At 34.3% G+C, this 14,362-nt stretch overlaps 2 protein-coding genes across 2 annotated transcripts; one reads left to right on the top strand and one right to left on the bottom strand.

Moving 5' to 3' along the window:
- Positions 1-3,444: 3,444 nt before the first annotated feature.
- Positions 3,445-4,368, top strand: LOC141715254 (glucan endo-1,3-beta-glucosidase 8-like). Its single transcript, XM_074518727.1, has one exon. It carries the CDS (start codon positions 3,445-3,447, stop codon positions 4,234-4,236), a length of 792 nt encoding a protein of 263 aa, XP_074374828.1. The 3' UTR covers positions 4,237-4,368.
- Positions 4,369-5,023: 655 nt separating this feature from the next.
- LOC141711181 (TATA-box-binding protein-like) lies at positions 5,024-8,376 on the bottom strand. The gene is made up of 10 exons (XM_074513609.1): positions 8,347-8,376; positions 8,155-8,257; positions 7,528-7,615; positions 7,142-7,213; positions 6,180-6,230; positions 5,921-5,965; positions 5,737-5,829; positions 5,543-5,644; positions 5,382-5,458; positions 5,024-5,263 (listed from the first exon to the last, which is right to left on the bottom strand). Coding segments are annotated over exons 2-10 (618 nt in total). The 5' UTR covers positions 8,244-8,257; positions 8,347-8,376; the 3' UTR covers positions 5,024-5,262.
- Positions 8,377-14,362: the final 5,986 nt, after the last annotated feature.

Here is a 14,362-nt window from a genome sequence, read left to right as displayed (position 1 = left end):
CTCCTTATCATTTTCCTTACCTTATTCCTATTTTTTAATAGTTTTCTGGTATTTTCCAGGAATTTGCCCTAGATTTCCGGAATGTTTCCTTATTTTTATTGAATTTTTCCTCATTTTCCTCATTTTCTGGAATTATCATTCAATTTTCCTCATTTTCTAGAATTTTTCCTTATTTTCTGGAATTTTCCTTTAATTTTTCCTCATTTTTTGGAATTTTTCTTTATTTTATAGAATTTTCTTTCAATTTTCTGGATTTTTTCCTTATTTTTCTGGAATTTTTTCTTATTTTCTGGAATTTTTTATCATGATTCTGCCCTAATCAACCAGGAATCCTGATCGATTTCGACCAGGTTTCTGGTTGACTTTCGGTCAATTTTGCCCTCCTGATCGATGAAAATTTCGACCAGGATTCTACTTTAATCGACCAGTATTCCTGGTCGATTTTGACTAGGATTCTGGTTGAATTTTGGCCAATTTTGTCCCCCTAGTCGATAAAAATTTTGACCAGGATTCCTGGTCGATTTTGACCAGGATTCTAGTCGAATTTTGGCCAATTTTGCCTCCCCAGTCGATGAAAATTTTGACCAAGATTCTGCCTTAATCGACCAGGAATCTGATCGAATTCTGACCAATTTTGCCCCCCGATCGATGAAAATTTTGACCAGGCTTCTGCCTTAATCGACCAGGAATCTGATCGAATTCTGGCCAATTTTGCCCCTGGTCGATGAAAATTTCGACCAGGATTCTGCCTTAATCGATCAGGATTCTGATCGAACTATAGTACTTTTTACCATCCACGCCGAATAAAAATTCGACCAAGATTCTTCTTTAATCGATCATGACTCTGATCGAACTATCCTCTTTCGGCTTACCTCGAACCTTTTAGATTGTTTCAGACTCTTCATTTTCCTGGACCTTCCCTTAATTGGGCCTTACCTTTATGGGCTTTCGTCGTTTAATCTCCCATTTCCTGTGCTATATAAGAATAGAATGAACTTGAGTTTCTCATTTCACTCATTAGTCAAAAACTCTCTATCAAATCTCTCTAGTTTCTCTCTTAGGAAGGCAATTTCCGGTGTTCTTTGCCACTGTCGCTTCACCACCTTCAACCATTTTTTGAATTTCAAGCCATCTTCCCAAGAATATCAATGGTGGATCGAGACCTTGCCAGACTTGCGAAGATGAATACTTCCAAACGAGGTACCCTCATTCAGATTCGTTCTTCATACTCATCTTTAGTTGACATAATTAACACTAGGGGGGATGAATATCCTTCCCTTGGTGAGTTAGATTCTTATAATCACGGTAACATATTCCATGAAGTAGATGGTAGAATAGAGAGTTATAACTCCCTCTATAAATTCCTCCTTACCTTAGGATTACTCCGGCCACCCCAGGAGATAGAACTTGCAATTGGGAAGGGGATACTCTTTTTATTTATCGGGGTGCCATAGTTGTCGGCCTTAGGTTCCCCTTTCATGAATTTATCCCTCGCCTCCTCGCAGATGTTCAAGTAAACCCATGTCAACTCCCTCTAATTGCATGGAGGAATATCATATATTTTATGGTTTTGTGCCTTAAGAATAATTTTCCCCTTTCAGTGCCCCCTTTTAGAAATTTTTTTAAATTTTATAATAGTCTTTTAACTCAACCGGGCTGGCTTTTTATCCGTCAAAGGCCCAAGTGTCCCCATATTTTTGATAGCAACTACATTGTTGAGAACAACCCAAAGTGAAGAGTTGAATTTTTTAGGCTAACCTGGGCCGGAGGCGATTGGGCCGGCTTATTTCGTTGTCCCTTTTGCAAGGTAGTTGATGGTAGCCCAGCTAGCATTAGGCTAACTGTTGAGGAGGAGGCCGCTTACCAAGCCCTTATTGCGGATAACGACCAAACAGACACCTGGACTCCCCTAGAGGAGTTTTCTCTCTAGAAAGTTGGCCTTTCTCAGGCCTCTGATAGGGGTAATTTCACTCGCATTTTTCTTCGTCTTTTTCTTTATATCATGTTATGTCTTAATCACTAATGGAATTCAATGTTTATTTTTTAGCTTGTGAGGCCATTAACAACCACAAGGATTTGCCATGTTTTGATGTTGATACAATATGATTGTATATGCATGATTTGAATATACGATATTCATGTGAGTTGTATAATTTTATGATGATTATATAATCTGTACGTATACTGATATATATGATTTATGTTTGTTCTTATAATGAGAATCGTATTAGATATGGATTCTAAATCAGATGTTGCAGATCTTCTAAAATCTGGGTCTGGTGTCCGATTTTCGCGAACGAATACCCTTTTCGATACGGAATCGAGTGTCTGAACAAAACAAATAGCTAAAGCTATCATGGACTCTTCTGTAAGGCGTTTGACGTCGTTTACTGCCTATAAACAGCGATTTAATGTTTTCAGAATTCTTACTTTTCTGAATTTTTCCAGATTTTTTTTTGTGACTAGATCATGATGGGTATGATATGTTAAGATTAGATTATGTGTTTTAACATATTCTTATGTGTTAATTGATCATGGTGGATGGTTATAGCTTATGACCTTAGGTTAATGGTTTTGTTTTTTTTTAATACGGCTTGCATGTCGTTTGATTTTGTAATTATAGATCTCGAATGTAACTCGAGTTCTTCTTATAAGTTCTTAAGATTAGTTTTTATATTTCATTCTTGTAATGTACATGAAGACATAAAGATTTCATATCAAGGAAGGGTAATCTCACATGGATGCCATCCAAGGAAGCAATACAAGGAAGAGACAACTCAAGAAAGTAGACATGTAGTAGTTAGCTTGTATTTATTTTTCACCATAGATTGACCTAGATCTTTGTCAATAGCTTGATAAAGATCACATAGGATAAGCCATAACCAACCACGTTTACTTTATTGCACTTTACATATATATGCTCATATGATGAATGTATGTGTAGAGTAGTTTAATGATGCATGCTTAATTAGATTAAGGATGTATGTATTAGATACGACACCCATGCATTCTTGCTAAACAAGATAAAATTTGTAATGATTCAAGATTTTAAAATGAACAAACGATTATGAGATTCTCGTGTTTATGAAACACGGAATAAAATACTAATCTTCTTTATTTCTGACATGGAGCGATTTTGTCAAAAGCGAGTTCATTGAACTTGTAAGGTTGTGGGTTTTAAGCGAGACCGTTGTTTAATGACCATCTACTAGTCAGACTCAACTTAATTCTGGAAATGCTGAGTCGCCAAGAGCTAGTCTATCAAGACGTAAAGAATGGAGTAAAGACCATTTTTGGAATGTGGTACTTAGTATTTCTAATACTGGAGTAAGGGTTAGAAGAGTTGCTGCAAACAATTGAATTGATTCTGGTTTTCTATCACAAATGGAACCAAAGGAAGCAGCGAAGCTCTTGGAGATCCAGATTGAGTGATTTCCATCCAAGATGAACTCAATCAGTTTGAAGATTAAATTTGTGAATAATGGGATCGCCTACCAAAACGTCTTTGACGCAAATTTTGACACTCTGGTCTCTGCCTTGAAAGCTGCCGGATATGCTGACATGGCAATTATCGTAGGCGAGGTTGGATGGCCCACCGACGGTGACAAGAATGCTAATATGAACAATGCATACCGATTCTACAATGGCCTTTTACCAAAGCTTGGAACTAATAAAGGCACACCTCTTCGACCTGGATTTGTAGAAGTCTACTTGTTTGGACTAATTGATGAAGATATCAAGAGCATAGCTCCTGGTAACTTTGAGCGTCACTGGGGAATTTTTAAGTATGACGGACAACCAAAATTTGGAATGGATTTTTCGGGAAAAGGACAGAACAAGCTTGTCGTTCCTGCACAAAATGTGCAGTATCTACCAAAGAGATGGTGCGTGTTCAATCCAAATGCTAAAGATTTGAGTAAACTTGCTGAGAATATCGATTATGCCTGCACATTTTCTGATTGTACGACCCTTGGTTACGGGTCATCTTGTAATGGCTTGGATGCTTATGGAAATGCATCATACGCATTTAATGCCTACTTTCAGGTACAGAATCAAGGGAATTTGAGCTGCAATTTTCAAGGTTTGGCTGCTGTGACTACACAGAATTTATCACAAGGCCAATGCAGTTTTCCGATTCAGATATTGTTATCACGGTCTTCTGGAAGTCGCCCGTTTCTGGTGGCTTTGCTATTCTTATCCGTCTTCACATTTTTATGTAAATCTCTTTTTTGGTAGGATAACACAGACATTTATATTCACATAATATTTTAGATATGGTAGCTTTTCGAAACTACATCTACATGTACACGGTTGCTCAAATTTTATGCAACAATAGTGTTTGCTCAAATGTAATTATCTTACTATCAACTTCTTACGGTCTAGAGAACTTAAAGAAGCTTATATCCTCGTACTTACAACACTTTTACCTAAACTGATCTTCTTTTACTAAATTGTCCGGAGATTTACCACTAATGTAAATATAAGATACATATTCAGCAAAAAGAACAAAAATATAGGACACTTATCGAAAGAAGGGCAAGCAAGAGCAAGTAATAAGTTGCGGAATTAGCTCTTTCGAGATGACGAAACAATATAACCAAGGCAATCTACTAATATATATATACTGTACAGACTAGTTGTCCCAGTAAAACTAAGAACATGGTAGGGCAAATAATATTTTTATCAACATAAAAAAAACACATTTCAATTAGCAAAAAAAAGACATTTCGAATGAACTAAAGGGATGATTTGCCATTTGTAGCTCAAAACTAACCAGCATGACATGCAACTTCAGATTAAGTTCAGGGCTTGTACTCTTTAACCAGACACATTGGGGAGTAAGTTACTCGGAAAATGACAAAAACTTATGATCCAACAAACAACACCGCACTGTAAATAAGTGACTCGGTAAATCACAATGAATTATCATCCAACATATTAAAATCTTAAACCGAAAACAAACACATGAAATTAACAATAAAATCTTGTTAATCGAACTAATATACCATAAACAATGGCCCCCAAAATTTAAATGCTTTTCCACTTGTATATAGATTGTCTATGTAACTGTATCACATAAAAAACCAAAACCATATGTCTTAATTATTCAGAATCATTATTCATTACATAAAAAAAACTCTAACCCAGCCATGTCAATTCTTATAGCAGTCTTATTAGAGCCCGGGTACATGTAGTTGAAAGCTCTTCAGTATCAAGTTGATATATCAAGTTGATTCTTCATCAAGCACAAATCTGCACAAGTCTGCAAACACAGGCAACGGAAAATTTAATAAGACTCCAAGCACAAACACACATTACATAATAAGAAAGATAGTTGCACTTCCATTAAGAAAATAACAAGAAAGAAATATATTGCATACCACTGCTGCGAATTCCTCCTGAACTCTGTAAGAACAGGGTATATATTCTCAAATGCTGTATAAATTTCTTCTCTCACCTGTGCATGAGCCATTCGAAAGACTGTAAGCCTTTAAAGGTAACAAAAAGTTTATAAGTAAATGTTTATGGCAGCCTGCATCACCTTTGCTCCGGTAATTACAATTTTTCCTGATACAAAGATGAGGAGGACAATCTTGGGTTGTCTCATCCGATATATTAGACCAGGAAACAATTCTGGTTCATACTGCAAACACATAAACACAATTAGCACTAAAAATTGCAGCATCTATTTTTAATTTCCATGGTTAAGAAAGCCAGACAACAGCTCAGACATACACTTGAAAAGGCACCATGGGAATATGCTAAAGCTTCAAGTCTGATGGGAAATTTCACATCACAAGAACCAACAATGTTTTGTATCTTAAAGTCCTGGCATATCAATGGAACATAATATTAAAAGCCATTAAGATAACAATAAGTTTCTAAAATGGATACTGTAATTGTCCAAGAGAAGGGATACCTTGAATTTGGCAGAAAATCCAACCTTTTGAACAATTCGTGCATACTGGACATCAAATATAAATGTTATATGAACATCTCGTAAGTATTTATTTACTAAGTCTTGGATGTTAAAAATCACATATATATAACAAAGATTCTCATTATTGGGTTTTAAAGATTTTAACAGACCAAACCCGATAAATGTCCCATAGTAACTCAAGTTCTAAGACCATAGTAAAAAGCAGATATAAAATCAAAATTCATGATAAATTGCCGACCTTCCTTGCAGCCAATTTTGACTGTTGTACACTCTTTGCTCCCGTACAAACCTGGACACAACATGAGGACTATATCACGAGGGAAGTTATTAATAGTTAAAATTTATAATAAATATAAGAATCAAGGCAAATGCACAACCCACATATAATATAAAATAACCGAATAAGCTAAAGGTGGCAAGTGAAGGATGAAGGCCAGGTATGTAACCATTTTTCAGATTGGGGTAATAAAATTACCGATATTATAGTATGCGACCGACATTTACAATTTGAATACGCATTTTCTAAAGGGGTACTGATGTTATGCATTTTGGAATGGGGTATCTTGAATTTTTTTATTTCTATTTAAATATTTAAAAGGATACACATTTGTGAAAGGAGTATCCCATATGGAATAACCATTTGACATATGCGCATTCTAAAAAAAATAATGCATCGCATATAAAGCGATACCCACTTAATGGTATACCCATTTGGCAGCTGCTTATACTTAAAAAATTAATACATCTTATATAAACGGAATACCCATTTTGTAAATGCGTATTCCAATCATCAAAACTAGCCGGTACATAAGGAAATTGTTATTGTTGTCAATTTTATTTAAAAAATTGTTATTGTTGTCCCATTTTGTAAAAGTGTATCCCAATCATTTAAATCAGCAGATACTTACGGAAATTTTTATTATTCTCAATCTTAGTTAAAACAATTGTTATTCCTGTCATTCTTGTACAAGTAAAATGACCAACTTTTTATATTACAACATATAGATTAAATTGTCCATGCCAGTATGCCGTGATAATTACAAGAAATTTGGGTAAAGATTTACAAACAGCGCTGCAGTAAGATTGTTAAGCCTTATATAACTTAAATCAACAGAAAGACACATGTAAAAGTTAAGCATCTGCTGTTTGATAAAAATAAATCATAGGGAGTTGAGGAACGAAACTGTCAACAAAACTCACCATTTTCCCCGAAGCAAATATTAGTGCTTTTGTCTTTGGATCCCTGATTCGCATGATTAGAGCAGCAAAACGCTGTGTAATCATTAAAAAAGCATGATCAACAAAGCTAAACATTTAGTTAGCAATAACTTGTAATGGTTCTCAAACATTCAAGTGCAAGCATGAGCTTTGCAAATAAATGATTAGTGAAATTTCAATTAAAAAATGACCTACACAGCTAACTATCATTAGCCAAGGTATACAACTGAAACAAAACAAGTCTTTCATTTCCTAGACCACAATTATCCAAAAGATTATTTTGAATGACATAATATAGTCTGGCTTCTTTTCTTCCTCTTCCATCAAAGAAAGCTGAAGTATAGTGATATTATGATGAAGATTCGAACCTTGGGGTTATATTCAGCATTTCTTGCTTGCAATGCGATGGCTTTCAAATCTAACTTGCAATCCAAGTTGACAGTTGATACTATATTCCTGTTAGTAGAAAATTAGTGGTGATCAAAATTTATACTTCAGCCTAATTTTATACTCCTGTAACTTTAGCATTAACCCCATAATCAAAGTGTGAGAGTTAAAAAATCATCACAAGCCACAAAAACACAGATGTTGTAGAAGCTGTAATAATTATATAATTCATAACTATAACTTATTCCTAAAATGTAAACAGGAGTAGCCTAGGGCGGGAAAGGTTCGCGGTGTTTATTAGGATGCTAGCAACAAATGAGGCAAAGAAAAAAGGGGAAATGGAGGGATAAACTTTTAAATAAGTCTTGTGTGAAACAACGTGGCAGCTTATAGGTGAATTAAGGCATCATTTGTTTACATACAAGAGAATAATTAGGTATAATTAGAAAGAAATGTAAAAGCAGGCACATGTGTACGTTAACATTATTATCAAGTAAATAATATGAAGGTAGTAAAATTGGCATCGAAGGGAAGTGTAAAATAATGAAATCTGTAACACAGTAAAATCGAGAAAAGGGGTGAAAATGAAGGGGAGGGGGGATGCATACTGAAGAGTGGGTACAATTCCAGAGGGGTGCTTGGAGAGATCAACTGCCTGGCACTGGCTACCACCACCACCACCACCCTGTTCCGCCATGTGTAGAGTTGTATCTGCACAAAACAAGTAGTAGTATTAGTATATGATTTGATTGATAAATAAACCCTAATTTATGTATCGAAAATGTTATAAGTTAACTAACCGTAGGAATTTGTAAAATTGTTAGGGGGGAAGGAGGGAGAGAGGACAAATCCCTACCCCTTATATATAGGTATATGTATGCCCCCACACACGCCTTTCTCTTTGGGCTGAATCTGGGCCGCAGAAAACATTGGACCCAGTATTATTTCAAAACATTTATATAACACACATTTTATTCTTCTTAACAAAATGTTTCTACCGTCATAACTCATATTTTTTTCTCAAAAAGCCTAATTTATATTTGTCCAATCTAAAATCTTAGAAGGGGATGTTTTGAATTATTATAAAATAATATTAAATAAAACGCATTGTGAATTAAGATTTGCTGACTGAAGCAAAATCAGAATTTGCTGACTGTGAATTACAAACTATAATATACTGTAAACACTGATTCATCAGGATTTGCTGACTGATGCAGAATCAGGATTTGCTGACTGTGCAAATCCTCATCTGTCATTAGGATTTCCATGTACACGGTAAATACTGATATGTCTATAAGAAAAAAGATAAATTCGAGTGATATGTGGACTTCTGCTAGAAATATAATTAAAATATAAATTTAGACCTAGCAAATAAATAAGTCTCAAAAAAAGTTATTAGTTATCATCAATTATATCATTTACTAGAATTCGTAGATATTTAACAAAAGACAATTTATCAGTCTTCCAAAATACTATACAAAATCAGTCGAGCAATTTGCTCCAAGATTTTAAGTAACATTGTAACACACTAGAAAGTGAAAAACTAATATGATACTGTAAATCAGAGGTACATCCCAATATCCAAGATCCCAAGTACTAAATACTAATTAGATAAACTCAAAGCACACAAATCTAAATTGAAGCCACAGAAATCTAATACAAGATGTCTAGAAATTTCCTGAAAAAATAAGATAAAAATAATTTAGCAAGTCAACACATATTGACAAATGTTGTAGATAAATTTAAACATATAAGTTGAAAAACATTCATACAATAGTTGACTGATTTTCATATTTTTTTTCTCCCTAAATAATGTGGAATTTGCATTTATTCAACTATAAAAGCCTAACCAAGCACATTCAACCATAAGTTACTAACCAAGCATATTCGACCGTAAGTTCCTAACCAGGCACATTCAACCGTAATTTCCTAACCAGGCACATTCAACCATAAGTTCGATTCATTTAAGTATGAGCAACATCATTAACATCTCTTGCACGTAAATAAATCACCACTCAATTTGGTTAACTTACTAAGAAAAGACACTGAAGGTGCTTCACAAAGACATTCCCCAGGAAGAAGGTACCTGTAATTTTGCTACCCGGTGCTAAGGTGTTTCAAAACTTAAACAAAATAACTTGTATGGGCAAATTCAACCTGCAAAATGATCAGATATATTTGATAAAAAACTGAATCAAATGTAAACAGATACATAAAAATGAGGCAAAGAAACACTGAAAATATTAAAAAGCCAATAGTTGTTGTTAAAAAAATGATCAAAAAAATGAAGTAAATCAAAATTATAGGCCTTTGGGATCTTTCCATTTTGATTTAGAAAAAAAATTGAAAATGGCGGTAAAAAGTACTTTGATCCAAATCCACAGTGCAACATTGGTAACCATTTTGCGGCGTCCCAAAATCCGGGGTCGGGAATCTCGGAGGTCACGCCATCTAAACTACTATAAACCACATACCTCGCACCACAATATATAAATACTCACACTTTACGAACCCACACTTATCAGACACACACACTTACAGGTTATTATCTTGGAAATGAACCATTCATTACTAGAGTAGATTAAATCGCATAGTGATAAGTATTACAACCCAAAAGTAATTAAGTCTTACCGGAAAATAACATTTAAGTAAGGCTAGTCCGTCGGCCAAATATACGTTTCTTATTTATTACCTTACATAAGTCATACTTATAGATAAGCCAAACTGAAAACAACTGAAAACCAATCCAGCTTATTCGGACTACCTGCGGTACAACACCAAACAATCTACGGAACAACTGGCCATTTCCTACCCGTTTCCTGGCCGTGGTTCTCATGGTAGGCATCTTGATTCACTGTTGTGTTGTGTCATTTAAGAGAAAGTAAGAGTGAGCTATAATGCCCAACATAATAATATACAGTATGAAAATGAGTGTATGATAAACTTACGTAAAACATCATATATTATAATTACATTTTATTCGAAAATAATTTCCCTTGGTGATACACACCTTTTACGAAAAAAATCATTTAGTGGATTTTATTAACCTGCGAATACCTTAATAGTAAACCCAGCACCTAGGCTTGGGTTACGGTATTGCATCACAATTCCAATTGGAAGAATAGGACATTCGTTGGAGCCACCGCATACGATGATCAGTCGTACTACGATAAAAGTAACATTTTCTACTAATAGAAGGATGACACCTTCGTATCCCGTTTATCACCCTTGCCGCATACGGGCTATGTGTCCTCGTTTCGGGTATACACACACTTCGCAGGTCCTTAGGTACATATTATACCGTCTCCTACGGTACCAGTAGTCTATCCAATACACGAAGTACTTGGATCATACCCCTCCATTGTCCTTTAGGAGATCCTATCATATCTCGAGAACTCGAACCACATCGAAGTTCCCCCAAGCGTTTTGATTATTGATAGGCACAACTTTACTTCATATATATATATGTACTTCCAAAAGTTTTCGGAGGAAGTACTAAGGATGTGAGTTGACCGTTGTCAACAGATAATTAAATAAGGGGGGGAGTTTCTCTTTGAAGCTATATTCAAAATATTCAAAATAAGTCAAGATAATATTCTCCGACGATCTGAATTTATTCGAATGATTTTCCGAAAATCAGAAAGTATTTTCTAATCAGGTTCTACGATTTTTAAATCATAAATAAACCCTTCAATAAATAATAATTATTTAAATGATAATCGATAAATAATTAAACCTCAAATGAGTTTACTTTTAAAAGAATATTTAAATAATATTCCTCAACTAATTTATGTCTACGCAATTTAATAATCTTTAATGTTTAATCGAGTTTGAAATAAATAATCGTTGGAGTATACTTCTCCCATAATAAATGAATAGGTATATAATATTTATTATTCGAACAATAAAATATAGTTGAGGAAATATGATCTTGGGAAATCTTTTAAATAAAATTCGAGGTATTTTAATATTTCGTAAGTGGACGTTGAGTCCCTTTAAAACGTACTACTATGGACTTGTAATCGCCCTATAATATCACCGGAATGATTCCCGGGTTTTCATCTTAAAATCCCGACCGACTCTCGGTCTTATAATTATATGTCACGCTTAAAGCGGAATTAAATATTTTACGATATATACTTATCGTACAACATCGCTACATTATGTGAAAAATTGAATTATTATGTATCATGGCAAGCATGGTATTTATGCAATGATAATAAAACAATTCTTTCACAACACAACAGTTAATGGAGTTGGGTTCGTAAACTTTCATGGGTATCTCGAGGTGGAGGATGCTCTAGGTTCCGCTCAGAAATCTATAATCATGAACACAATTCATTTTGTTAGGTCCCGTTCTAATTTACGGCTACCCGCACTCATGCGCTAATTATTATGCACCCTCTCAACTTGTTTTATCCTTATTATTCCTTTAATTTCTTATTTACATCACGGTCGCTATAAAATTGAAAAATCATTATTCTCATTTGAAATTTTTATGACAGTTAGGAAACTCAATAAGATACTATCTGTAAAAATTTCATGATTTATGAATCTTCTTAAGTCAATCCTTTATATTTTCAAAATTTGTAATTCGTAACAGTTTTTGTCGTGTAAAACACTTTTAGTAAAACGGCCATAACTTTTGATCCGTAAATCGGAATCAAGCGATTCAAGCGACTAAACGATCCTTATAATATTGTATATAATAATCAAGGGTTATTTTTCAAGAAACTACAGTTTACATCTTTGGGACTTTCTGCAGAAACTTAAAGTTATGTTTTGTTCGTTTTAGTGAGATTACGTTTACGATCAGAGTTCTGTTTACGCCTTAAATCTTTATACTACCACCAACAATCAACATATCATCATCAACACACTAACTCCTCTCAATAACATTATGTTCTTGAGGCAACAATAATCAACCTTAAATCTACTTAACTAAACATCAAGATCTCAACAATATCACCACTAAAACTAGGTTTACAACTACATAATAAAAGAATCTTGAAATTGAATTTTAAATAAAGTTGGGTAAAATATTTTTACCTTTCTTGAAATCTAGAGATGTGTTCTTGATGATGGTGAAGTCTTGGGAGTGCTTAGTATGGTTTTTGGAACCTAAAACAACCATTGAAATCAAGAAACCAAAGAAGAGTTACTATTCATACTATTCATTCTCAACCTTCTTAATTTTATTTCACCCATCAACCTTGATAAAAAGAGATAAAATATTTATCTTACTTAGTTTGGTTGTTAGGAAGCTTGAGAAATTAATGGGAGGATTTATCCATGGCTAGAACTTGAAGATTTGGTTTTGATTTCCTTGGTTTTGAAGAAGAAGCCGAATGGAGCTTCTTTGGGAGAGAGGGAGTGTTTTTATGCTTGCTTCCTTGGTTGCTTCTTGGAAATGAGGTTGTGATATCTTATATTGATTTTTTATTCTCTATTTTAGATCCTAGGATTTTATTCTTGTTGCCAAATCCATGGACAAATCTAACTAGCTTGTGGTAGATTACAAGCTAAGCCACTTGCTTAGCCCCTTTAGCTCACTATTTGCTTAACCTTGGTTGATCATCCTATCTCTAGCTCACTATTTGATAAAGTAACCGTGGTTACTTTCTTACCATGGTTAGTTATGTGTTACGTTTAATTAATCGTTTACGCGTTCGCTCGGTCGCTTAAACGTTTTTGTAATACTTCCTCGTAAATGGTTCGCAACGTAATTCCTTTCGTATTTATTTCTTATATTTTGAATTACCATACTTGGATATAAATCTGTAGGGTTTTAAATTCGTAATTATATTGTGATTCCCGTAATCCTCGATGATTCGTAAATATGGTCGTTTTCTAAAGTTCGTTTTCTTCGAAAACTAATAGCGTTTACATACACTCATTTGGTACGTATAATCATAATATCAACTCCGAAACTCATTTTCTCATGCACTACATAGTGTGGGCTAAAAAGTTTTTTCCCGTCCGTCAGGGTTACTATTCATTAAGCATTTTACAAGGTCTCAAAAATTTGAGTTATTACACATTTCCTTGTCTATTCATTCATTCCAAGTTTTAACATATCATTATGATATAATTTTTGACACCGTAAAAACATACAAATAAAACTTTGCGAGAATCCCAAATCTAGCACAACATCATCAAGATTTTGATCAAGTCTTGTTTTTTTACAATCACTAAGATCATAATAAGTTTAAACATGAATAAAAAATCCAAAAACTCTCATAAATTTTCAATCAAATAATTAGACTGTAAGAATATAAAATATTGTTATGCATTGAAAACTAGGTCGTATTTGTTAATAGGGTTCGTGAGCTTCGAGGCTCGATTTGACTGCTCTCGTATTCCGTGACTCGATCTGCCTTCACAAGATGTCTACGTACCTTGTTGTTTGCCAATGATAAAGTCAAAAAAATGTAGTTCTGATTTGTGGGGTGAGACCCCTTATATAGGCATAGGATGCCTTGGAATTAGGTTAGGGTTTGGAGACTTGGTGGACAAGTCTCGGATTTAGAGTGGACTTTGGAGTCCTAAAAAGTAGGAAATTGATTCCTTATCTTATAAGGCCTCTCATAGGCTGATCCACAAAGACTCATATCCCTTTTAGGACTTTTATCAATAGCTGATTTTCCCCATTTTTACTAATTATGAAAATAATTAATATTCAGGGTTTTGGGCCCATTCCAATGGGCTTTATTGTTGACCCAACGTGGGCATAATTAATGCAACATTAATTGCACAGCCAAGGTTTATTTTTCTCCCTATCATTTGCCTCCCAACTTCCGGAAAATCATAAAAGAT

This window comes from Apium graveolens, chromosome 3 (assembly GCF_009905375.1).
Source record: "Apium graveolens cultivar Ventura chromosome 3, ASM990537v1, whole genome shotgun sequence".
Taxonomy (NCBI): domain Eukaryota; kingdom Viridiplantae; phylum Streptophyta; class Magnoliopsida; order Apiales; family Apiaceae; genus Apium; species Apium graveolens.
The sequence above is the reverse complement of the archived record's forward strand: the minus strand, read 5'-3'. Positions and strand labels throughout refer to the sequence as shown.